At 46.1% G+C, this 27,049-nt stretch overlaps 1 protein-coding gene across 1 annotated transcript; it reads right to left on the minus strand.

The window, feature by feature from the left end:
- Nucleotides 1-3,777: 3,777 nt before the first annotated feature.
- GPR139 (G protein-coupled receptor 139) lies at nucleotides 3,778-21,653 on the minus strand. Its single transcript, XM_028707185.2, has 2 exons — nucleotides 21,210-21,653; nucleotides 3,778-6,279 (listed from the first exon to the last, which is right to left on the minus strand). The coding sequence occupies exons 1-2, from the start codon at nucleotides 21,313-21,315 to the stop codon at nucleotides 5,345-5,347; spliced, it is 1,041 nt and encodes a 346-aa protein (XP_028563018.2). The 5' UTR covers nucleotides 21,316-21,653; the 3' UTR covers nucleotides 3,778-5,344.
- Between the last annotated feature and the right edge of the window lie 5,396 nt (nucleotides 21,654-27,049).

Genomic DNA, 27,049 nt, shown 5'->3' on the forward strand with positions numbered 1-27,049 from the left:
TTTATTTTAAAAAATTAAGCACATAGAAGGGTAACTTGTTGTCTGGCCTGATATAACCAGCAATCTTTCTTTTCCCTTCCTGTTACAACTGGAGGCCCTAAAATCAATTAAAAATACAGGAAGCTTCCCTCTCTTTGTCTTCCACCAGGGTCTCGATTATATTTTCTTTTGGCCTTGGTTAAATACTCACTGTGTGGATGTTGGAGGCTACAAATAATCCAGCAAGACACTTCTGAGTTATCAACAGTCATTGCATTCCATATCAATAAACCAGGGAAATAGAATAAGGTAATCAAAGGTGAGCCAAGGTGTCATCCGAACAGAGGCTCAAGCAATTGCTTGAGGAGGCTGGAGGTGCCCTCTGGTCCTTCCCAACAAGATTTTGTGCGTAGCTTGGTTGGACCAGGATGCAAAATATGACCCTTCTCCCATACACAAGTAAGCAGTGAGCCTGCCACTTGTGCCAATGTGTCCTTCAATAAAAACACCACCAGAAGTAACGCGGCAGAGCTTCTTCTTCACCCAGGCATAGTCCAGTGGCAGAGGGTCCCTTTTGCAAACTGAAGATGCAAGATTCAGTCCCCAGCAGCTCTTGTTATGACAGGTGTGGGGACCTTTGACCTCCCGGCTGTTGCTGAACTACAACTCCTGTTAGCGTCAGCAAGCATGGCCAATGGCCAGGGGTGATGGGAGTTGTAGTTCAGCAACATCTGGAGGGGTGGAAATTCCTCACATCTGTGCTAGAAGATTGTGAGAAGGAACATAAGAAGGCTATTTATTGATGGACAATTGCTGGATTGGGGCGATGGCACTCACTTGATTTCTGGTCCCCTGCACCCCTGCTGTGAGGGGGTGAGGTGGCGCAGTGCAAATGCATCTGTGCAGCCAATTCAGCACCCCTGCTGGTGCATGTGCCCTGCACTGACCTTGCCGCCACCTTTCCCCTCTCACCCTCTGTTCTGGCACGCAGCAGCAGTGCAGCTAGTCAGAGGTCGGGTGAGAGCCGCTGCTTCACTCTGTCATCCGCTGCTGTACATCGAGCCCAGTATGGATTTCCTCTGGCTGCCAGTGGCTCTTGATGGTCTCGGGGAGAACTTTCCTCATTGCCTGCTTCCTGGCCTGATAAAACTCCTCTTCAAAAGCAGAGAAAAAGGAGGCAGATTTGCACAAAGTGTTCATGTTCTAATTTGTATGCAAATTGAGAAATTATGGCTAAATTTGAAACTGAAATGCACAACACTATAGCAGGGAAGACTGTGACCAGGTGATCTGTGCTGTTGCCCAGTCTGTGGTCCAGGTGCTGACCGTTGATGAGGGGCGACTTCAAAGCCCCTCTTGCTATCCTTCTGTTTTTTAAGAGATTTATACATTGTGCCTGGAAGGATAAACACCCACCATCTATTATGTGACAGTGGCTTTTTGGTGGGTTCTCCTCCCTCCCTCCATTCCTGGTTTTCTTTTTCTTTTTCTCTTCCGCCATCTTTGTTAAACTTGCCATTAACTTCCTTTTTAAAGATCCCTCCTGCTCCCCCTTCTTAGGGTTGTTTGTCCTTAAACAAGCAAATAAGGATCTTTTTTTTTAATTTTAAGACTATGACTTGGGGCTGCCCAATGAAGCTGAATGCTGGAACGCTGGAAGTTCTTTGTGGAATTTTGCTCCCAGAAGATGTAGTGATGGTCAACAACTTGGATGGAGGATAAAGCTATTGGTTGCTATGTTCTAACTACACTGCCAGCTGCTGTGAGCTGCAGGTGGGCTGTTGTGCTTCTTCCCTACTTTCAGGCTTTCCACATTCATCTGGCTGGCCACTGTGAGAACAGGATGCTGGACTAGATGGGCCACTGGCCTGATCCGTCAGGGATCTTCTTATGTTCTTCCTGGAGACACCAAAGATTGAACCTAGGACCTTCTGTGTACAAAGGAGGGTCTCTTCCACTGAACTGTCATAGCAGGCCCCAGAAAGGCCCCAAGAGAGAGAGAGATACAGGCCATTAAAGCAGACAAATACTGTGGTAGCTCAGTGCTCAGTTATGGGTGGTGATGCTAAAGGAGACTTAATGGCTTCCACAAGCCCCTCCTCTTCCGCCCCTTGTTTGGACAAATCCAAGCCTCCTAAAAAGGGGAGACATTGCGAAAGCTGAGAGGGCTGGTAGGGCATGCAATGGAAGCACCAAGGGCAGACCTTTATTCTCGTCTTTTAAAAATAGTAAAAGTATATGGCAATTGATTTCCACCTAGAAGGTTTAAAAAGTTTTTTTTTAATAATAGGAAAAGAAATCTAAACATTCAGTTGCTTTTTTTTTGCTAACGTAGCAGAGTTAAATGCAGACTATAAATAGTTTAAATAGTTTAAACCTCCCACTCCCCAGTTATCAGATGCATTATTTTTTTAAAAAAGGATATATTGCACTTTGATGTATACAATCACGTTAACTCCTTCATCCACCTTCCATTAAGCAAAGTCCAAATGAATGATAAAACAGAGGTGTTACACTCCTCCAACCTTAAGAACTGCTCGAAGGTAAACTTTGGTTCATTTCCACTTGCAAAGTGAAAAATGTAGAGGACTGGGAAGTTAAGGATAGGAAGTAGTAGGGGGAGAAAACCAATACCTCATATAAAATTCAAGCTGATATTCTTGTGCGCTCTTTTCACTGATCATTATTTTGACAATTAACATTACTTTCTGAGTTTTATTGCAACCAATGTTTTAATATATGCATTGCACAGTATCCAAATTGTGATAAGGGGAACCCCCAGTGACAACAATCTCTTCCTTCTCTTACCCACAACTTAGATACCTGCAATTTGTGGCGCAAACTCACATTTACACAAAAGATCTTTGATAGTTAAGGAAGGTAAGTTTGGTTGTCAGCACTGAACTGAGGCTAAAACCTGGCTTACAGGTGCCCTAGAACGGGGATAGTCAATGTGGCGCCCACCAAATATTGCTGTACTACCACTTCCATCGTTCCTTATCATTGCCATGCTGGCTGCAGCTGATGGGAGTTCTGGTTCAACAACATCTGAAGGGCACCCCCTTGCCATGGGGAACGGTGGCGAGTCAGGTGACAACCCTGTGGCTAAGAAGCCATAGTAGCATTAAAATAGGATGGCCCAACTTGCCCAGGGGGTCCCAAAATCATGGGCTAGACCTGATCATAGCTGTGACTTCCATATAGGGTCAAGGCCCTTAGGGATATAGAATCTCAGTATCCACATAAAACACAGGGGAGTCACTCTCCTTTGGTCTCCTATGAAGATATCAGGCAATTGCCCCGATTCTACACTTTGACCGCGTGTGCAAATTTTCATGGTTCTCTCCTAGAAATGGGCCCTTCACTTAGTTACAAGCCACAGTTTACCTGCATTTGTTTTCACCGCCACAAATCTATACACCCTGCTTGTGTAATGCTCTCCCCAGAGAGGTTTGCCTGGCGCCTTCGTTAAATATCTTTAGGCACCAGGCAAAAACATTCCTCTCTGACCAGGCCTTTGGCTAATTAAACAATCAATGACCTTTTAAACTGTGTGTGTGTGTTTGTTATTGTTTATATTTGTTATTATGTGAATGCATTGTTGTGTTTTTAGATTGAAAACCGCCCTGAGATCTTCAGATGAAGGGCGGTATTGAATAATAATTATAATAATAATTTATTATTTATATCCCGCCCATCTGGCTGGGCTTCCCCAGCCACTCTGGGCGGCTTCCAACAAAACATTAAAATACAATAATTCATCATATATTAAAAGCTTCCCTAAATTCAGTTTAATAATAATAATAATAATAATAATAATAATAATAATACACCTTTGCAAAAAGGTTGCAAATACATCCTTTCTTTATAGCTGCCGATTGGCAGTGTGGACTCTGCATATCACACAGCCCCCAGCAATGCGCTTCCACAACTCTTTGTCATGGGGTTCATATTCCTGTTCCTGAAAGCAACAGACGGAAGAACTGGGCTAGCAATGAACAAGGTGATTGAGACATGTGAGGAAACAATGCAGTCCAGTGTGCGGAGGTCCGCTGAAATCCTGCACCTACCATGGTGCTTAGCACACCAGGAGTTACATTCCCCGTACTTTACGGCCAGAGTTAACTGACCAACGCAGTTATTCAGCAGCAAGCCGTGAAGTACACTTTCCCCTCAACTGTTTCCCAAACGTCTCAGAAACTCTGGTGTCATTTGTCATATGCTTTTGAAGCTGGGCTTCTGAAGGACTTGCTTATTTAAAAATGTTCTAACCATACTGCTGAAAGAATGTGATTCTTTCTTGGTCACTGTTAAGCTATGAGGTCTCTTGGATGTTACTTCTGAACCCCTTTTAGTGGGAGGGAGAGGTAACTCTGAAAGATGAATGATTTAATTCTGGAGCTCATAGAAAAACAAAAAGCACCCCATTCTCCATACATTCAAGGTGTTGGTTTTTTCAAATGTGTACAAATAACCATTAGGAGCCCACTCAAGAAAGTCTTGCTGTCTCCTCGGGCTTCTGTGAGATTTATTGTCTCCATATAGACCACAAAATAATTCAGCATCACCCAGGGATCAAAGCACCTAGTGAGCTTCAATATGGAATTTTCAAAAAAGGTTCTTTTAAAAAAGAGATGCTCAAATATGTTATTTTTGTTCTCTGCTCAAGAAATCCCTTCCTTGCTCTTGGCACAATGTGCTCAACCATTCCATGAAACACAGCACTCGTAGTGAAAAGGATAAGTTACAGCTCTCATGTTGCCTTGTGGGCCACAGGATGGCTTCTTCCCGTTCTGTGTCATTCCTCCAGAGAACCTAAAAAGACACACTGAGCCACCATACAAATCAATACTTTGCAGATGGATCGCTTCTTGTCTTCAACATTGGAATAATCCATGTGGCAGGACTCCATGACATTTTGTAAACAAAAAAAACAACCAAGCGAGGGCAGATAATGTAAATAACCCCATCAAATATATATTTATATATGTATATATATATAGAGAAAATGTTCAGTACAGGTGTATGCTTGGTTAGAACATAAGTTCATTCAGGTACACTTCTCAGTGGCTTATTATCACCAACAATGTTCCATGGCATCAGTGCTCAGGCATCTAACTGCCACTTCTGAAAGCCTCTTTTTTCAAGGCCCTGTAGGAGATGTAGCCTGATTCGCTGCCTCTTTCTGTCTCCCCGATATCAAAGGCTCCTGTTAACAGTTCTAGCCAACTCTCCTGACTCTGGGAGAGAAATTAAATCCAACAGCCACTCTTAGCAGTGACCATTGCTCCTCCGGCAGTCGCAGCCCATTGACGTAACCTCTTGAAAAGAACTTTCCTCCGCTGGGAAACCTTTTGGGTGACGATCATGGCGATATCTTTATAGGCTTTCCATTCTTATCGTATTGGTAAACCAGCATTTTGATACAGTGGGAGTTGGCTGGAGATATCCAGGGACTGCTAGTTATGGAAAAGTTATGGTTTGTGTAGAATTGGACAGGTTGCTTTTGGCACTTGAAGAAAGCCTTGAGCGTTGTGGCTGCCATTGTGCGGAAGCGCTTGCTGATGAAACAGTACAGGAAAAAATTGATGGCCGTGTTCAGGAGCGCCAGCATGTTGGCAACATCTGAGACAATGTGGACTGACCAGCTGTTGTGTATTGGCGAGACGTAAAGGTGATAGAGGATCATGATAATCCTTGGAGCCCAAAGGATGGCGAAGATGGAGGTGATGGTAAACAAGATGGCGGTGGTTTTCCCAGTGGAATAGCCTCTCAGGCGGAAATTGCACTTCTGGCGAAGCTTGCACACGATGATGGAATTTAAGATGAAGAAGATGGAGCAGGGCACCAAGTAGACCGTGAAGCAATGGATCCAGATGAGGATGTGATGGACCAGTGTGCTTGTGTAGTCTTCTTTCCAAATATTGGGCCACCAGTAGTAAGGGATGCTGGTCAGAAAGCAAATGATATAAACGCTGACAATGACTTTCCGAGTGCGGGCTGGGTAAGAAACCGTGTGATATTTGAGAGGGTGGCAGACAGCAATGTAGCGGTCAATGGTCAGCGGCACAGTAATCCAAATGGACGTGTGGATGGACGAAAATTCCAAGACCTCGATGATTTTGTCCAGGACCTCTGGCATTTGCTTCTTCAAGATGAAGTCTTCCAATAAAAAGTCAACAAAGACAATGAAGAAGAGCACCAGCAAGTCAGCGGCTGCCAGAGCCAAAAGGTAATTGTAGGAGGACTTCTGTCTGCGTGCCACCAGCTGGGACAAAATGATGACGGTCAAAATGTTAGCTGAAGGGAGGGAGAGAGATAGGAGAGTTTTGTTAGCTTTACAGGAGAAATGGAGGCTGCTCCAATGGAACTGATGGGGCTCTGCACCCCCCCAGTCTGCCCTCAGCCCCCACCTGCCTGCCCATGAGTCCTTTTCCAATCAGAGGTTGGCATCCCTAATTTCAGGGATGGGGTCTGATATAAAGAGATTTGGAATAAAACATGGACGCACTTGTCTACGAATCAAAATATGAGGTGAGGAAACAGGTGCCCTCCAGATGTTGCTGAACTACAATCTCCATCATCTTTGATCACTGCCCATGCTGGCAGAGGCTGATGGGAGTTGTAGTCCAACAACAACAGGAGGGCCACAGGTTTCCTGATCTCACTGTTGGAAGATGATGTGTTTCATGGATCCAGGACACGGTCCTTCAGAACACGCTCTTTAATTGAGCCCTGATTTAATTCCATCCTCCCCGCAAAACGTGCTGGCTCAGCCTCATGCAAATCTCTACCCACCCACACTTGCCGAAGCCCATTTAATTAGTGCATGAACAAAAGCGCAGAGGTTTGGTTTACCAACAGCGCACGCTGCCAAGTATTGACATTTTTATATGTGTACAGCAATTAGTACTTCTGCGGAGCTAACTGCGCCACATTTAATGTTAAACTCCAGATCGTGCTGATTGGCCTTGAAAAGGCAATCAAGAATAATTAGGAGGATTCCTCTGAATAAGAAGCAAGGGAAATGATGGAAGCAACAGAAATGATGTCCTTATATGCACCTTCTAGTGAAAGCTTGAATGCATATTATTTGCCACTTATGGCCTGACATTTACCGCTCTTCCTCTTAGATTTCTAAATGCCGCTTTAAGCTTCATTTCCCAGAAATATATTCCATAATATATTTTGGATAGTTGTTTCTCCATCAGTCTGTATGCCTCTATGCATTTGGACGCCTCTTGAGATGTTCCCAAGATGGAGCTTGCTTTCTGCTGCTCCAGAGGGTAGAAGCTGAACCAATGGAGTCAATTTACAAGAAAGGAGATTCCAATTAAACATTAGTAAGAACTTTCTGATGGCAAGAGATGTTCAATGGTGGAACAGACTCCCTCAGAAGGTGGCGGACCTTCCTTCATTGGAGGTTTTTGAACAGAGGTTGGGTGAACCTCTGTCCAGGATGCTTTAGCTGTGATTCCTGCACTGTAAGGGGTTGGACTACATGACCCTTGGTGTATCTTACAACTCTCCAATTCTACGATTCTATTGTTAAGCTTCTTGCTCACTGTGATTTTCTGTTACATCAGAAGCAGTTCCTACTCAGCTTTGAAAATGGGTTTTTCGTGCTTAAATGGATTGCGAGATACAGTGGTACCTCGGGTTACAAACACTTCAGGTTATGTGTTTTTGGGTTGCACACTGCGCCGAACCCGGAAGTACCAGAACAGTTTACGGTACTTCCTGGTTTTGGCGTTCGCGCATGCGCAAAAGCACTAAATCGCACTTTGCACATGTGCAGAAGTGCCAAATTGCGACCCGCGCGTGTGCAGATGCAGTGTTGCAGCTTGAGAACACTGAAGGTTGCAAATGTGCCTCCCACACGGATCACGTTCACAACCCAAGCGTCCACTGTCATTTGCCAATAAAAAGCTGCATGTCTTGGTAGTTGAGCACCATCGCTTTGCTAAAGGAAATCCTTTCGATTGCTGCCCATAATCCGTCTCTCAACACTCAATCTAACACATTTTGCTGTTAGATCTGCTTGGTCTAATAGCTACCACAGGGAAGAAATGCAGCTGCCCATTTCTTAACAGAGATGGGGAGATGAGATTCTATGCACCTTTGGGTACAAACTGAACCAAATTTCTCCCCCATCCCAACGTCCAAGGGGGCTCAGGCAGGCCTCATCCCTGGACTGATGTTTTGTAGACTGATTTTAAGTGGAATGGATTTATTTGTTGCATTAATAGCTCATTTAATCTCCCACAACAGCCCAGTGAGGTAGGATAGGCTGAGAGGCAGTGACTGGATCAAGGTCACCCAGTGAACATCATGGCCAAGTTGGGATTTGAACCCTGGTCTCCCAGGTCCCAGCCTGCCACTCTAAACACTACACCACACTGCCTCCACACTGCTGAAATTGTGTTTTTTTCATGACTGTGCTTGGTGAATTGTGGTGTTATGTGTGTGTGTGTTTGTGTTGGTTATTGTTAAGGTTGGTGTTAAGTTTTAAACTGTGCTTTTATGTTTCATTAAAGTGTGCTACATTTGCCACTTGGTGAGAAAAGTCTGCTGAAAAACTAGATAAACATCTATAAAACAAATAGATAAAACAAATAAGCCCAGAGACTTGTCATTAAGATAGGGGAGAGATAAGGTTCACTGGAATCCAGGGCATAAGCTTCTTGCACTAACTCTTCTGCATTAGGTCTGGAGATCCATTTTAGCTCAATCTAGGTCTACAGACACTATGAAAGAAAACACTTTTTTTATTAAAAAAATACAGTCACAGTATATTCATTTTTAGATGTGTCTTATTGGTGATTCTGATATAGCTGGCTTTGTAGTTTGCCACGGGTTTCTTTGACTATTGAAGAAGCCAACAAAAAGCAAGCAAGGAAATCAGTATATAGAACCACAAAGATAATATACCAACTCTGTGCTCTGCATACTTCCGGATCTCCTGCCTCAGCCAAACCTGACCGTGGACTTGCCTCTCACCTGACACTTGTTGCAAACTCCACTAACTTGGACCCCGACACTGACCTGCAGGAAACAATTTCAGGATAGATGGGCAAATAGTCTAACCTGGGCCTCTTACGTTCCATCAAAGAAAGTTGTCTAATTGTCTAACCTGGAACAAGGCAACCTCTTATATTTCTGTCTATGAATTTAGTGAGATCCCTAGGCAAAGATGGCTGTTTATCCCGTTGTCCCAAGAAGTCAGTGGTCTTTTGCTATCCTTTCTGATGCATCAGTCCTCACCAAGCAAAGAAAGTCCATATTTTCAGAATGGGTGCCACCTGCCACAGGCAAATGTCAGTGTGACTCTCTTGAAATACCACGAATTTCACATATGAGCTATTGCTTAGTCTTGTTCTCCTCAATCTGCAATCGAGTTTGTGATGCATGCCCTATAAGGATGAACACAGGCAGACTGCTGGGAGATAGCCAACAGTTTCCTCCACTCATCAAAAGGAACAGAGAGCACTCCTTAGTTGCATTTTTGTTCTGCAAATGGAAATGATGCACCTTTCTCCCCCCCAATCATGTGCAGATAGTAAGTGGCAAGTCTGAGATGCACAAGAGCTGTCTGTTTCCTATTGTCTGAGTGAAGAAGAAGAGCGCTAGAGACCGTCGGTATTTTGCAAGAGGAATTCAAGTGCATACTGGAAAGTTAGGTCTGTGCAATTAAAGTGGGTCAAACCAGTCTTGTCACCCTAGCACAACAAATCCCCTTTGAGAAGCAAGCCAGCGGACCTTTTTGCAGATAGGGAAATGCATTGAGAAGTGAGGGGTGAAAGATGCATATATGCCCCACAAACAAATCAGAATGTATTTTCAATAAAGGATATAGTCTACAGAGGGCATCACAGTTTAAGGAGGATGTTGACAAGCTGGAATATGTGCAGAGGAGGGTGAACGAGATGATCAAAGGTCTGGAAACCAAGCCTTATGAGCAATGGTTGAAGGAGCTGGGTATGCTTAGCCTGGAAAAGAGGAGAACTGGAAGGAGATATGATAGCTATCTTCAAATATCTAAAAGGTTGTCACATGGAAGATAGAGCAAGTATGTTTTCTGCTGCTCTGGAGGGTAGGACCTGAACCAATGGCTCCGAAGGACAAGAAAAGAGATTCCGACTAAATGTTAGGAAGAGCTTTCTGGTGGGAAGAGCTGTTCAACAGTACTTGGATGCAGCAATGTGTCAGTTTTGGTTTCTCTCATTTTCTCATTTTCCCAATGAATCCATGTATTTAGACAGACCATCAGGGCAGCTAACTATTTGAAGTTAATTGCTAGGGCTTCATGTAGAATTGCTTTCACAGAACAAAGCCCTAGTGTTATGCCCTCTGACTTTCTTGATGGCTGCTATAAGAAATTACTCTGCGTTCTGCAAAACAGCAATAGAGGAGTATATTACTCGGTGTTCTTTTTCTAAAGCTCGCCATGAAGACGAAAAATCTGTCTGAGTATAGCCACAATAAGAATTGTGTTACACCAAATGAGTTCATGTGGGTTTTTTTTTTTTGTTTGCTGTAAAACCATGTTACTTTGTGTGTTTCTCTGTTTATGTTGGCAGTCAGGAAATTAAGAGCCAGATTTGTGGTTCAATTCTGTACGGTTGTTATTGTTGTTATGCCTTATAGCTAAACAATTAAAATTACTACAACAACATTTTCCCAATATTAAATCCAGCTCTTCCACATCAGTTTGCATTTTTTTTCTTTAAAAAAGCAAGCCCCCGTGAAAATTCATCAGCATTTAAAGCAAATATTTCTCCTCATATACACAATTTTTGTATGTCATTTTGCCTAATTGACACATACTTTTGCAAAGCAATCGCCCCTAATATATTGCATTTTTAGAGTGAATATAAGCATATATATGCATACTTAACCCAAGCACATGCAAATTTTGACACCTCAGTGAGAGATTTGCATTGCAAAAGCCCAAGAAGTGTGAATTCTGGAGGACTGGGGTGTTTCGAGTTTACATATTGCCAGAGCAAGTTAGGAAGGTTCACCTTTAAAGGTGAACTGAACTGAATTTCTCCTCTGCCCTCACCTCCCTGGAAGCTTTGTGCAATCAAATCAGGATCAGTGCTCAATAAGCAGGCCATCTAGAGCTGTGATACTCAAGGTGCTGGCCTGCAGACCAGTGCTGGTCCACAGGCCATTGGGTGCTAGTCTGCAGCGACTCCACCACAGCCCAGTTTGGGTGGGACAATTCAGGGACCAAATGTGGCACCAGTCCCTGGCACACCGGTAATAATTTTTTTGCCCTCAGATAGTTTGAGAAGCAATGATCTAGCAGAGTCCTGGCTTCCTTCTCTGTTGCAGCTTGAGCATCTCGTACAAAGGGGGGGGGGGGAAATTGCCCAGCGCTTTTGTTGTTAATTGATGTGCTTGCCATGTGGATAAGTAACAGTGCCCGAGGCAAGGGAAGGAAAAAGTTGGCTGCCAAACAACTGACTCATCCAACCTGTCCTCCATCCCCGATCCGAGTCCCGAGGTCATCTTTCCTTTCCCAAGTTGGACCACAATCCATCACTGTTTGCAGCAAAACCTTGCACCAAACAATGCCTTTTAGAACATTGTGTGTGTGTGTGTGCGTGCGTGCGCAATGTATGTAGGTTCTGTTAATCAAATAGACCTGCAACAGGGGGGGAAAATAAAATTCAGCTATGCTGCTAACCATTCCTTCTGTTTCCAATGCCCAGGCATGGAAGCTAAAGTCACAAAAGCACAAGAGGCAGGGATGAACTGATTTGGGGGGAACCTCAGTTTTTGCAGACATGCAATTTTATTTCAAGGAGGGAAATGCTCAAAGTAGGAAAATTCTAAAACAACCCAGTGAAGACCATTGAAATTCGCAGAGGCAGCAAGCCCTGCATCTCCATAGGTGCTACTGCACTCAGATCCTACTTGTGAGCTTTCCATAGACACTATGAGAACACAATGCTGGACTCTATGGACCTTTGGCCTGGTCCATTAGGCTCTTTTAATGTTCTTACCTAGTCCAGGGATGGGGAATCTGTGGCCCTCCAGCAACCAACAAAGCCAGTGGTCAGATTATGTAAACTGTAGACAAAGGATGTCTGGCAGGCCAAAGGATCAAGATCAACTTCCCCTCTCAATGCAGGGATGTTGGAACAACAGCATCCCAGAAGCTGCCCCATCTCCATACCACTGATGAACAGCTTTTACAATTAGGAACCTCCTCCTAACGTTTAGTCAAAATCTTCTCCCTGCAGCCCCCACCTAATCCTGCACTCTGAGCAACACAGAGGTGCACAGAGAAGAAGTCTGCTTCCTCCATGTGACAGCCTTTCAGATATTTGAAGGCACCAGGTGTGTCTCCCCTTAAGCCTTCTCTTCTCCAGGTTCAACAAACCCATCTCATTTGAACGATCCTCATGGGGATTACTTCCCACGAGCACATTCTGTCTAACCATGTGCTGATACCATGCAGCGCGAGGAATCCAGGCATGCCTGTTGGACATAAGACTTCTTCGAGGTTGTTATTACTCTGCAAAATGGCTGTACTTCCAACATCATGTGCTGCGCTCATTTCAGCAGCTGGCGATCACTGCTCTGACCTTGGCTTAGCAAAGCAATCAGCGGGCGCTTCCTTGCAGAAACTCAAAGCTCGAGACCACAGGCTACTTCCAAGTTGTGCCCAATGTGCTGCTGTTTCCCTGCTGCCTGAAATTAAACAGCATCTGCCACCACAGCTCTTCCACCCCCTGGAAATTGTATTTTAAAACAGTGGCAGCTTCGCAGACACTCTTGCCAGACTCATGGTATTGACCAGGGCTAAGTGTCTTTAATGCATACTCCTTCCTGCCACCTGCTACTTTTTTAACCTCCCTCCGAGCCATTTTTATGGATCTTTTACCCTTGCAACAAAAATAGACACTATCTCACTTTAACCACATAAGCCGTCATTTGTCCCTCTTTCTGAGCCTCAGAGCATTATCATTTGGCACAATTTTCACAAGCCCTGCTTGATGTGAAGGAATAATAAATTGCTTTTCAATATCTGTCAGTCCTGCAACCCAAGGCTTCTGCTCTTCTCTGACAGGCAGAAATTCATCGGGCAAAGCTTTCCCCATCACTGATCTCCATTCTGGCTGCCACATAGAGAAAGCAGACAAAGAGAAACATCATCATTCTCTCTCTTTCATCTCCTATATACTGGCGGTGAACCCATTATCCAAGTGGCTATATACCACCACATTCACACCATACATTTAAAGCACGATGACACCACTTTGAACAGTCATGGATTCCTCCAAGGAATTCTGGGAGCTGTAGTTTCTTTAAAACATAAGACGAGCCCTGGTGGATCTGGCTAATGGCCCATTCAGTCCAGCATCCTGTTCTCACAAGAGCCAACCACAAGCAAGACCTGATCACAAGAACTCTCTCCTTTCTTGCAGTTTTTAGCAACTGGCATTAAGAAGCATTACTGCCTCCGATGAACATAGTCATCATGGTTAGTAGCCATTGTCCTCCATATATTTGTCTAATCTCTCTATACTGTGGTACCTCAGGTTACATACACTTCAGGTTACATATGCTTGAGGTTACATGCGCTTTAGGTTACAGACTCTGCTAACCCAGAAATAGTGCTTCAGGCTAAGAACTTTGCTTCAGGATGAGAACAGAAATCGTGCTCTGGCAGTGCGGCGGCAGCAGGAGGCCCCATTAGCTAAAGTGGTGCTTCAGGTTAAGAACAGTTTCAGGTTAAGTACGGACCTCCGGAACGAATTAAGTACTTAACCTGAGGTACCACTGTATTTGTCTTACTTGGAGATGCTAGGGATTGAGTTTGGGGCTTTTGGCATGCATGGGAGATGTTCTACCACTGAGCTATAGCCCCTTTCATACAGTGAGACAACCTCCAAATGCACATTGAAATCTACGTCCGAGATTTCCAGCTGCCTGATTTAAGGGTGGTGGAGAGAGGCTTTGGTTGTTGTTGTTGTGTGTGACTGCAAGCCAGAAACCTTTCCCTGATGCAGATCACCCAGCAATTTACTAGCCAGACCAGATCTACCATCTGCCCACCCCTGCCTTAGATAAATGTCCTGTTCCCCAGCACATCTGCACAAACCCTCCCTGCCAATAACTCAGCGGCTCAAGCCGTCCTTGTCTTATCGCAAGTCTGAAATGAAATCCTCACATTTCTACCATGCTCAGCATACTGTACATGTACAGCCGTGGAGGCTAGCAATGGAAACCCTGTCCTCAGATGACATTCCCGAATCGAGGCTGTGGAAGTGCATGCGGTGAAGGTGTTGTTGTGTGTGGGATCCTTGTGGTCTCTTTTGATCACTTCGTTAGCTGTGCCCTCGCTCCTAATGGAATGAATTCAGCCTGTACAGAAATACAGGCTGCCAGTGTTGTCCAAGGAGAGGGAGCATGTGTGTTTGTGTGTACATGTGTATCACACAGAGAGATACTTGCACACCCCTTCTGACTCTAGCCTATGAGAGCTTAAAGGGAAAGCTAAAGGGACCCCTGACCATTAGGTCCAGTCGTAGCCGACTCTGGGGTTGCGGCGCTCATCTCGCTTTATTGGCTGAGGGAGCTGGCATACAGCTTCCAGATCATGTGGCCAGCATGACTAAGCCGCTTCTGGCGAACCAGAGCAGCGCACGGAAACGCCATTTACCTTCCTGCTGGAGCGGTACCTATTTATCTACTTGCACTTTGACGTGCTTTCAAACTGTTAGGTTGGCAGGAGCAGGGACTGAGCAACGGGAGCTCACCCCGTCGCGGGGATTCGAACTGCAGACCTTCTGATCAGCAAGTCCTAGGCTCTGTGGTTTAACCCACAGCACCACCCAAGTCTTAAGCCACAATAAAGCTGCTGTTCCTTCAGAAGAACTACCTATCCAATATTTGCAGTGGTAAGAAATCAAGGGGAAATTCTTCAGCCATTTCCCCCAAGCCTTACTAGAGTGGGAGGCCTGTAGCTCAGTGCCAGGGCGTCTGTCTTGTATTCTGAAGGTCGCAGGTTTAATTCCTGGCATCTCCAGCTAGGGCTGGGAATGTCTTTTGCCTGGACCCTGCTGATCAGTGTAGAGCTGCAGTGCAGACTGGTCCATTGGGGAAAACAGGGAACTGCCCCACAAACCCCAGCCAGCTCTTACTTGTCTGCCTTCTCACCTGCAACCATTCCAGTGGGTGGTTGTGGCTGTCAGATTCCTCCTCCTTAGTCCTTAGTTTTGCTGCTGCAGAATTCAGCAGAGAGGAGGATGCGGATAACACTAGAATTTGCTGGCTCAGTCTGTCATTGGCTGTGGCTCCCCCCTCCTGTTTGGGCTCCCTGCCTTTCGCCCTGCCAGCCCCAGTGGGCACCAGCCACCACTGCCATGCTAGATGGACACAATGGCCAGCCTCACTATAAGGCAGTTTCCTATGTTCCTTGTCGCCCAGCTCTTTTCAGGAAGATACAGATGGTGTGTCTGATTTCTATTAACTTCCTGCGCTCAGCTTCTTAAGGTGGACTCGATCAATTCTGTCAACAGCTACCCTGGCTCCTGTGTGAGAGGAGACCCAAGAGGCAGACCTAACCCTCCCCTTTTGTAGGAGGTTCCCCTTCCCTGCCCCCATCCTCAGATACTGAGGAAAAAAGATGCTCGATTATAGCCAGAGCGAATCTGCTAGGTGGACATATCCATTCTGCTTTCCTCTCCCCCTCTAGGAACATTTCATCTGAATTCTTGGCATACAATTCCAGATGGGAAAGGAGAGAGGTGGAGAGAGAGAGAGGGAGGCAGGGAAGGAGCGAGAGAGAGGGAGGGAGAGGGAGCATACTTAATATTTCAGTGTATATACGCAGAGTAACAACGGCATGATTAACTACTCAGCAATGCAGAATTTGCAATGCCGGCTTCCAAAATGAGCAATTGCAGCTTAAGAGCCAATAAAGTATTGTTTGCAACAGCAGCGCTTCCACATTGAGCGAAGGATTTGTAAGTCAGTAAGCAGAGCCGTCACCCTTGCATTTCAATGATATGCTATTAGGCAAGGGCGAGCATCTCCTATATATCTCTATCTATTAATCATTGACAAATAAAGATGATGCAAACGACACGGTGCTTCCAAAGCCTTGCTTGCCCAGCCAGATCAATATGCAGCAGATTTTCTTTCTATAATGAATGGTGTTTTAAAAACACACCATTTAGCTACTCTGGAAGGTTTGGCTGCGCTTGACATAATGAAATCCTCTCCAGATCCACAAAACAGGCAGAGAACAAGAGGTCATCTTGATGATCTTGAAAACCCACCAGCAGTGCAGCTAGCTAATTGTAAACTCTGGATTTAATGGTCCTGTAAGTGTGTCTGTGGAGGGGGGGAGGCACTTTAGAGAGTGTATATCATTTCTGAGAGGGAGTTGTTAATCAAGCCTCCTCAAAATCTTCAGGACTTGGTCTAGCTGCTAAGGTTGGCTGTCTAGTCTGCTTCAGTTGCAGCGGAAGCAGCTGTTAGAGTGCCTGCGCTCTGGTGTTTGTCTACTGGCTGATGTGGTCCATTGCTGGGAAAGCCCCCCCCCAAAAAACCCCCTCAGTTAACAATGCCCCTCCTGTTGGTTCCTTTGCAAAGGTCCCTCAAGGTCACCTCCCTTCCACTGGGTATCTCTAGACCAGTTTAACCTTTGGGGACCAATTTCTTAATCTCTTACCATATATTTGCATGGTGGTCATGCTCCTGTTGTGACTCACCTTGGATCAGGTCCTGACCCAACCTTACTAGTGGAAACTGCAACAAAATGTTGCAGCTTGGAGTGCTCCTGGCCATTGCTTGAGCCAGGCAGCCATGCTCCCTCCCACAATACTCCCTTTCCTGCTCATTTTTTTTTTTTACCTGCACCCCAAATAGTCATCATTCTGTGGTCACCAGGGAAGGGTGTAGCTCAGTGGTGGAGCATCTGCTTGGCATGAAGAAGGTCTTAGGTTCAATCCCCAGCTCCTCCATGGAGGGCTGGGAGTCTCTGCTGCTGAAACCCTGCCAGTTAGTGTAGCCTGTAGTTAGCTAGATGAAACTGTCTTCTGACTCAATATAAGGCAGCTGTATTCTTATGAAAACATGCCTGTCAGTTGGGAATGGGTGAATCTGTCTGTTCTGGTTTCTCTCAGTACCTCATTTCCCCAATCTTATCATCATCATCATCCGATCGCAACCCTTCACTCTAAGGTCCCAGGGTGGGTTACAACATCGAAACACAACATTGAAAATAGTTTAAAACAACTTAAAGGTAAAGGTAAAGGGCCCCCTGACCATTAGGTCCAGTCACGGACAACTCTGGGGTTTTGGCGCTCATCTCGCTTTATTGGCCGAGGGAGCCGGCGTACAGGCATGTGGCCAGCATGACTAAGCCACTTCTGGTGAGCGGAAACGCCGTTTACCTTTCCGCCAGAGTGGTACCTATTTACTTGCACTTTGACGTGCTTTCAAACTGCTAGGTTGGCAGGAGCAGGGACCAAACAACGGGAGCTCACCCCATCGCGGGGATTTGAACCGCTGACCTTCTGATCAGCAAGCTCTAGGCTCTGTGGTTTAGACATCACAAATATTAGCTAAGTTCCACATCATTCTCTGAATTCCCTCGGGGGTGGGAGAAAGTCCTTGTGAAAATTATCAGCATTTCAGTATGGATTTTTGCCTAATACATGCATTTGTACATGTTATTTTCATGACGATGTTGAAAGTTGGATACTTTATCTCAGTGGATGCATTTTGGTACACATTACTTGGCAGGAGAACTGCGCTGCAAAATATGGAGAAGAATAGGTTTCTAAGGATGGCTGCATTTAGGTTCTTTCACTGTTTCAGAAAGTGTGAGTTTGGGAGGTTAGCCTTTAAATAAGCTCTTTCCTATCCTACCTCCCCTGGGGGCTGCAAACCCTGGGGGGAGGCAGAAGAAAGGAACACCGGGCCAGGAAGCACGTACCCCATCATCTCCCTCTTGGCACGAGAGGATTCTGTCAGTCTTTGTATTTGCTCTCATGTTCAAGCTGCAAACCGCTATTGGTGCTTTGGCCAGAAGGCAGTATGTCAATCCAATAACAAACAAACAAACAAACAAACAAACTTCTTCTCCATTCCCCACTTAACAGACCCAACTCAAAAGGATCCAGCGGTTGTCTGGTGTGTGTACTCTAAAGTAGGAACCTCATAATCCTGCTACAATCCCAGAAAGCTTTCAAAAGGTTGGGTCCCAAATATCTGAAAGGCCATTTCCATCCCTTCTGATCTTCTCAGGTGTTAAGAACTCTTTTGGTAGTTCTGCCACCCTCAGTATTGTAGGGAAGCGTGGTCTGGGAGAGGACATTTTTCTGTGGCAGCTCCTATACTGTGGAACTCCCTCCTCATGGAGATGTGTTGAGAAAGCATTGTACAGCTTTCCCAACCCACACCTCCTTAGCTTAGCCTCTGAGAGTCGACGAGTTTTGTTCTGTGGGATCCCGCTTCTTTTGTCAAATTCATACCACCCTGTTCCATTTGGAAAACTTTTGCCACCTCCATCATCATAATGGTTTTATCTGTTTCTATAACTGCGTATTGCTTCATTGTTGTAAGCCGCTCTGGGATTTATGGCGAAGAGTGGTTAAGAAGTCTTACTAAAAAGCAAAAGCAAAATCCAGAACAACCCATTTAGGCTGCAATCCTATATCTGCTTACCTGAGAGTAAGCCTCATTGAACTCAGTTGGGCTGGACATAGAATCATAGAATCATAGTCGGATCATCTGTTCTAACCTCCTGAAATGCAGGACTCTTTCGCCCAATATGGGGCTTGAACCCACAAGCCTTAGATTATGAGTCCCATGCTCAACCGACTGAGCTATCATGTACAGGGCTGTGCTGTTAATGTTACTTAATTGAACTGGAGGACAGGGCTGGGAGGGAAAGTATGATGTGCATAGAAAAAGAAAAGGGCATCCCCCATATGGGAAGCTCTTTCACGGCAGGTATGCAGTGATTTTAAGGAATCACTATTTTTTCCTTTCAAAAGGAAGACATTCTGCATTTTGCAACCCCCATGAAATGTCTGGAAGTTTACTGGTCAAGTTATAACTCTGAAGCTGCTTTATGCAGGTTAACTGTCTGAATTTTAGCTTCTGTGGCTGTTGAATTGCACTTTTTACCAGCATTGTGGTTTTGTTTTGTTTTTTAAAAGCAGACCACCAGATCTTATTAAAATGATCTGGTTATAAAATCCACAGGGGTGGCAAATGGATGATGTGATTTTTCTGAAGCTCTAATCCTATTTTGTCCACAATCTGAGTGGAGAGGCAGACAGAGTAGTGGCTAAAGGGCTGGACTTGCCCTGCAGAGGCTTGCAAGTGGAATTCTGTCCATATCTGACTGAAAAGTGAAGCCCATTGAGTTGAAGAGGACTTACCTCCCAGGAAAGTGTGTAGATAGGATTGCAGCCTTGGACTCTAATCTCCCCTCTGCAACAAAACACATTGAGTGACCTTGGGCCGGCCACTCTTCACTTTTAACCTACCTCACAGGGTTGTTGTGAGAATGAAAAGGGGGAAGGTTATCAATTCCATCCCATGCTCCCTGGGTGAAGTGCAGGATAAAAAAAACGTAGCAAAGGAGCTTGCTGAGTGATGTGGGTGAAATGTTTTGCCAGTTCTCCATAGCGGCTCATTTTTCACACTGAACACCTCTATCCTAACAAGGCTAATTCTCTCTAGAGCATTAATCCACTTGGTTTACTTAAGAAATGAAAACCTCTAAGTGCAATTGGCCAGGGAGGAAGCTGGGTGTGGTTATTCAGCAGAGAGGAAGTTCTTCTGCCCAAACTTAAAAGCACCCTGGATATATATATATATGTATTCCTTCTTGCTGTTTATTATTTATTTTATTTATTAAATTTATATACTGCCCTTAATTCGAGGGTCACAGGGCAGTTTGCAGTATAATAAGCCATTTCACTACAATTTCACACATACAAGACCTTAACCCTGGGATTCTAAGGCTTCAAAGCCCCTGCGGTTGTGGCTGAGAGAAGACTTTGCTCTCTAAAGAATTAGCTTAATGGTTCACAAGTAATGAGGCTCACCTGCAAAGGTTGCCTTGGAGGTCTGCATTTCTAATTTTCACAGGTACTATGAGCAATGTTATTGTTCTCTCCCCCTTACCCCACATTTCCCTTGCATCTGCCAAGCATTTTTTTAAAAAACCCCAACAACTGTCAAGCCACTTCTCTGGCAGACGGAGTTGATGCATTTGAACCGTGAGCCAGAAAAGTGTTCTCTCAAAGCAGTCATTGCTGTGTCAGCACCACGGACAGCTCATTTGTTGGGAGGCAAAAACAGCATGCCAGGAAACCTGTAAGCACGCACAGGCTGTAATTGTGGGCGAGATCTGCCCCCATTGACTTATGCGAATCACTCTGTATAAAAGTGTGCTGCAAGCCACTTTAGTCTTGTCGGGACATGGTTTGGAAGGCATTGGATGGGGAGTTCTTAACAAAAGAAGGACTAGACAAATTCACGGAGGTAACGAGCCTATCAATGGCTATAAAGTCATGACGGTGGCTAAACAAAACCTCCAGATTCAGGGGAAGTCTATCACTGGACACCAGTTGCTGGGGGATTAACAGCAAGAAAGGGCTGCTTCGTTGATGCCCTGCTTCCCAGACGCATCTGGCTGGCCGCTGTTCAAAGCAGGAGGCTGGACCAGATTGGCTTTTGATCGGAGGCAGGATACTTACCAATAAGACTTGCTAAACCCCAACTTTGCAGAGTTAACACACCTCACCTGCCCTTGACTCTCTTCTTTCTCTCCCACTCCATCCTACCTTGTCTGTCTGTTGTTGGCTCCCCAGTGGGGATTTACTGAGGGGTCTCCCCAAGTCTCAGCCCCGGCACCTATACTTGAACCCCAGCAGGGTCCTTCTTCATGGAAACCAGCCACTGTGTCCTCTGCACAGGGACTGTGACCCCCTCCCCCCAAAAAACCTTTTTTCAGACCACCTCCCTGCCCCTGCCCCACACATCCTTAAAGAGTCACAATAGTTGTGGGGTTGGGTAGGGGAAAGCCATTGGTCACGGAGGAACTTAAAGCCAGGCGCCAAGTTTTGATGGGCTGCCATCGAATCGCTCCTTCTCTAGAGTGGTCCAGGGAGCGTCCTGGGGCTTGGACCAGCCTCCCCGTCCCCCCCATCTCTTCTCTTCTCCCCCATCAAGTGATGCCTTACCTGGTAGCCCCAGGCAAAGAAGCAAGCTGTAGTAGAAGACAGGTATGTATCCTAAGCCACAGCCGTGCAGAGAGCCATTGTGCATGTGGATGTAGTCTTGCTCCATTGGACGTGCACCTCCCGGGTCCCCTCGCAGCGCTCAGGAAGGATGGAGGGCAGAATCAGCCTCCCAGACCCCACGCTCTGCATCCCAGCATCAGCCGCGGGAGAGAGCCGGCAGCAGCACCTGTCGCGGGGAAGACGCTCGGCAGTCTCTCCGCCAGTCGCTGGAGGAGGGAGCAGCAGTAGCGGCGACGGCAGCACATGGTCTTCCTAGCCGGTGTAAGGGGAGGGTAGAGGAGGAGGAGGAGAAGGAGAAGGAGGAGGGATCTTCTTTTTTGCTGCAGCTGCCTGTCGCGCAAAGGGTTAAGGCGTTTATCATTAGTTTCCCCAGGCAGCGCAATGCTGGCTGGCGCTGCCCACCTTCGAATTACAGACAGATACACACACACACACACACACACACACACACACACACACACACACACAGTCTTCCCGGTCTGTCCTCGGGGTCCTAAGGACCCACCCATTCCAGGCAGTCTCTTTGGATGGGTGGAAGCCTTGGTGCTTCTCCTCCCCGCCATAGAATCGTGGAATTGGACTTCACCCCCCAAAAGGCCACCTAGTTCAACTCCCCTGCAATGCAGGGAACCACAACTGACAGGTGACCATCCAACTTCTGCTGAAAAAGCTCCGATGAAGACTTCACCGCCTTCTACTACTAAGAGCAACTGCCCCCTGATCTATCTTCCTTCCTTGATAGCCCCCTCAGCTACTGTTTCTAGAAGGAAAGAAGCAGAAGTCAGATCTAGCAAATCAAAAAGGGTCTTCAATCTGCATGTTTTGTTGTTGTTGAAGGGATCCCCACAACGGAGTGAGGCGGCAGGGAGGGCAAGGTGCCAATCGAGCACTACTGGCAATGCCCCTACAGCAGGCTGGCGTCTGGGCTGCCCCTCCCCTCCTTCTCATCTTCCTTGTAAGTGGCAGCAAGGCAGCCACCAGGAAGCTAATGCTGTGGCTCTCCATCCCCAGCTGAGGCACTTCTGTCCTGGAGAGTAGCTGCCAGTCAGTGTAGACAGTATTGAGTATTGAGCTAGACAAGTGTAAGGTGGCTTCTCATGTTCCACACTGTCTCCTTTGTGGTCTTTGCTATCGTTTTACAAAGGAATCGGCTCTAGGCTTATAGCAAGTCAGAATATTTGTTCACCTAACCCAGTCGCCTCTCCACTGACTGGCAGCAGCTGCCCAAGATCTAAGGCACATAATGGGGACACAAGGAGCTGAATCTGCAACCTGGCATTCTACCCTGATCTGTGAACTAGTCCTATCAAATACGTTGGGAGGAGAGGAGTCCATGTATGGCAATAAACTGAACACGTGATCAAAGCAGAGAGGTCATTTTTCAAAAGGGAAAGGAAAACTTTTAACTTACTGTGCTCTCTGTGAGTTATGGGCATCTTCCCTAACTCTTGGGAGGAAATTTCTCGTTCCATCTCAGCTGAGTGGAGTTGCTCATATTTCAGCAGTGAAATATGCTGGAGCAGAAGAACGGGAGAATTAAGGACCTGTTCCCCTTTTCATTTTTTTTTTGGGGGGGGGGGGCGACCCACTGGGATGTTGCCAGATTAATCGCCTCATCCTCAGCCCGCTTTGAATCATAACCTTGAAAGGTCATAAATCCGTAAACAGGCCTTCTGCTTGTGTACTTTTAGAATCATCAGTGTTGTGGACAGCAGTTGCTCATTAAACAAGTTTTTTTTTTGGGGGGGTGGAATTTCTCCCTTTGGTGATGATGATGATGATGATACAACAACAACAGCAGCAGCAGCAACAACAACAACATGCTGCCCATCTGACTGGGTTGCCTCAGCCACTCTGGATGGCTCCCAACAAAATATTGAAAATACAGTAAAACATTAACCATTAAAAACTTCATTGAACAGCAGCAGCGGGAGGGGAAAGTTTGTACATGGTGACATCAGGACCTGCTTGCTACATTGCTGACTTTCACATAGGAACCCTCCTTTAAAAAATAAGTATTGTATCTCCTTGAAATGCCCAAGTTTGGCCTTAAGGTTCTGGAACAGACCTGATGCTGGAAGTGGTGAGGGGGTGTGGTAAGGGAGGGGTGTATGTCCTTAGATCTGACTTTCCCATGTGCTTGCGGTAGAGTTGCGTAATGTCTATGCTTGGGTGATCTGTCACCGTCAGTCTCAAGGGTGGGGAATCCCAGGCATGGAGGCCAAATCTGACTCTGCAGATCTCTCTCTCTCACCCATCCTTGGACCAGTGGCATGTGGTCAGTGGACCAGGGGGGCTAGGTCAGTCCCTTAAACGTTCACAGTAAATTAGAGTAGTAAAGTATTAAAGCCTGGTGCCTCCTTCCCAAAGCCCAGGAAGCTTCTACCCAGCTTAGGGAGGGAGGCATGATGCTCTGACAGCTTTGGGATGCCCACCCAACTTTGGGAAGGAGAAAGGAGGGCTTCAGCGTCCTGTCAGAGGCCTGGGCCTCCTTCCCAAAGCACAGGAAGCTTCTGCTTAGCTTAGGGAGGCGCGATGCCCACGTTTGACATGCACACAATGTCACCCTCCCAATCACCCTCACAAGCTGGCGCCTCTGGACCCAATTGTTCCCCTGTGAAATATTTCACCACAAGGCCTTCCTCAGGCCACACCCTTCCCAGTCCTTCTTCACACTGTCCCTGGGTAGAATGCATCCTTGAAATGTTATAACGTTTCTTCCTTGCCTGGATCGATAGATGATGATGATGATGATGATGATGATGATGATGATGATGATTACCTCGCCCATCTGGCTGAGTCTCCCTAGCCACTCTGGGTGGCTTCCAACAAAGATTAAAATACATTAAAATGTCACACATTTAAAACTTCCCTGAACAGGGCTGCCTTCAGATGTCTTCTGAATGTCAGGTAGTTGTTTATCTCTTTGACATCTGATGGGAGGGTGCCACTTCTGAGAAGGCCCTCTGCCTGGTTCCCTGTAGCTTTGCTTCTTGCAGTGAGGGAACCGCCAGAAGACCCTCGGCGCTGGACCTCAGTGTCTGGGCTGAACGATGGGGGTAGAGACGCTCCTTCAGGTATACTGGGCCGAGGCCATTTAGGGCTTTAAAGGTCAACACCAACACTTTGAATTGTGCTCGGAAACATACTGGGAGCCAATGTAGGTCTTTCAAGACTGGTGTTATGTGTGTGTAGGAAACTCCAATTTATACTGCACAGAGGTAAGAGTTACCTCCATGGCTCTGCCTACTTTTGCGCCTGTCTCCACCCATCCCTGCCACCCCCCCAAGAATGTTTTCCACAAGGTAATGTCAGAGGTGGATTTATTGGGTTGTGCTGGGTATGGAGGGCAGGGGATGCCATAAATATGACTTAGAATGGAGTGTGAGAGGCAAGCGGTGCTGAATTCTGGCATTGCACAGGGGGCAGCTGAAATTTGAAGCCTCAATGCCCACCACTGGCAATGTGGCCCCTGGACTGAGAAAAAGCTTTCCCCCTTCCTGATCTAGCATTCCCTTGGTTTCTGCTAAAAGTGGTTCACAATAAGTCTTGGGTAGACTCTTGCACGCGCCCTGTGAATCACTAAATCCAGAGGGCAACCTGGTCGGAAGGCTGTCTCGTTTTTGTCACACTGGTGTGAGCCATTTAAACATCCCTGCTCTCAAAAGATTGCGAGGTGAAGTCAAGGAACCCACAGAGAGCGGCATGTCTCATTTAGCCACTGAAAAGAGAAGAGGTGGTTCCTGTCCGGATAATAGATCAGAAGGATACAACAAAGCATGACTCACTGTTCTAATACAAACGAGCTTTATCAACAAAAGAATTGCACATTAATTTCTCGGGCCTGGAGAGCCTCTCACCAGAGGCTACAGCAGCCTAAGAAACAACCTGCACATTCAGAAAGACGAGGTGGTACATCCTTCCTTTGCAGTGGTGCAAAGATATGGGCAGTGGTACCCATTGGGGCTGGAGGGGCAGAAGATGGAGAGGTCAACCGGAGGCAGAGGCAGAGCCAATGACAGACAGAGCCAGAGCCAATGGCAGCCACTGTTCATTGATTCCAGTTTTGTCCCCATCCTTCTCTTTGCTGCTGAGTTCTGCAAGTGGTGGGACTGAGGTTGGTGGGTCAGTGCCCCAGTTTCCCTAATGGACCAGCCTCCCTTGCTTCCTGGGTCTATACCAATATGCAGGTGTCAAAAATATAGCCAATTTTGAAAGCTGCAGGAGCAAATTCTGGCATCAACCCCCACTCAAGCAGCTGATGCAAGGATTTTGAACTAGGCATTTGTAGCTTTGAATTGTCTTCTTGCTTTTAAAAAATCCTGATCTTAAATATTATTAGGTGTCTTGGAGATCCTGAATAGAAAAGCAGCATATAAGAGCGGCAGATCAAGCAGCTTTTAAAAGCAAAGGCACAATGCAGGTTGTTTTTGCCCAATCAGTTGGCAACCTGAATCTCAGCACCAAACTCAAATTACCCCTTCTTTGTCTCTTCCCGCAACAGGTAACAACGTCTCTAACAGTGGCTCAGTAGTGGATTTTCCTTTGCATGCAAGGGGTCCAGTTCTCAGCATGTCTAAATGAGGATGGGAAAGATCTGCCAGCCAGTGCAGGTCACAGGGTGGCCAGTGCTCTGCCCTTGAAATGATGCTGCAATACAGCTCCCATCAGTCTTAGCCAGCCTGGACAACAACGGTCAGGGGTGATGGGAGATGACTTCTGGAGGGCACAATGTTCCGGACTGTGTCCAGTCCTTGGCATCTTTGGAATGGAAGAGACTCCCGTCTTGGAATCCCGGGAAGCTGCTGCCAGTCAGTGTAGACAATACTGAGTTTGGTGAACCAATAATCTGACTCAGCATAAGACACCTTCCTGTGGTCCTAACGCCATAACTGAGTGAATGACTGTTAAAACACAAAAATTAACGCTACTTGGATAGCTGCTGCCAGCCAGAGCAGGCAATACTGAGCTGGGTGGACCAATGGTCTGACTCAGTCTAAGGCAGCTTCCTACGTTCTCTGCTTGTGAACAGAGAAAACCCCTTCTCCACAATCTCCCTCCTTTCTCCCCTGTAATTTCCCTCCTTGGGCTGTCACTGTAATTCCTCCTGGTTGGCACACACCCTCTGCAGAAGGGAACAGGAAGGCTCTGTTTGTGGAGGTTTTGTCTGTGCCCATTGACTTTAATAACATTAATTCAATTTACAGCTGCTGGAAAGCCTGCTCCAAACTTTCAACTTTGTGACATGCATTAAAACATGGAAGGACTGCATGTTGGTTCCAGATATTTATTTTATTTTATTTTATAATAAAATACCCCCAGCACATTAGTTAGAATTCATTCCATTTATTCAGTTTATATCCCATGCTCGCTCCCGAAGGAAACATTTTTTTCTGAGAGTGGTTTTTAAGCACTCCCCCCCCCCCTTTTGGGCTTGTTTTCTTTCTTAAAATTAAATAATACAATTATCTACTTATTTATTTAATTTATGAATTGCTTCCTAGGAAGCACCTCGAAGCAATTTCACAATACCATAAAAACACACATAAAAAACCCCCCTGCAATACTCGTATGATAGGGCTTGGAAGGTTGTGCTTCTAGACAAGCTAACACAGGGGTCAGCAAACTTTTTCAGCAGGGGGCTGGTCCACTGTCCCTTAGACCTTGTGGGGGGGGGTAGACTATATTTGCGGGGGAATGAACGAATGCCTATGCCCCACAAATAACCCAGAGATGCATTTTAAATAAAAGGGCACATTCTACTCATGTAAAAACACCAG

This window comes from Podarcis muralis, chromosome 14, assembly GCF_964188315.1.
Source record: "Podarcis muralis chromosome 14, rPodMur119.hap1.1, whole genome shotgun sequence".
NCBI classification, from domain to species: Eukaryota; Metazoa; Chordata; class Lepidosauria; order Squamata; family Lacertidae; genus Podarcis; species Podarcis muralis.

What these genes read in the sequence shown, in the direction of transcription:
- GPR139 (XM_028707185.2), bottom strand. Translation starts at nt 21,315, where the DNA reads ATGGAGCAAGACTACATCCACATGCACAATGGCTCTCTGCACGGCTGT. An exon ending in TCTTTGCCTGGGGCTACCAG is followed by an intron (nt 6,280 to 21,209) that starts GTAAGGCATCAC and finishes CCCTCCCTTCAG; the next exon opens with CTAACATTTTGACCGTCATC.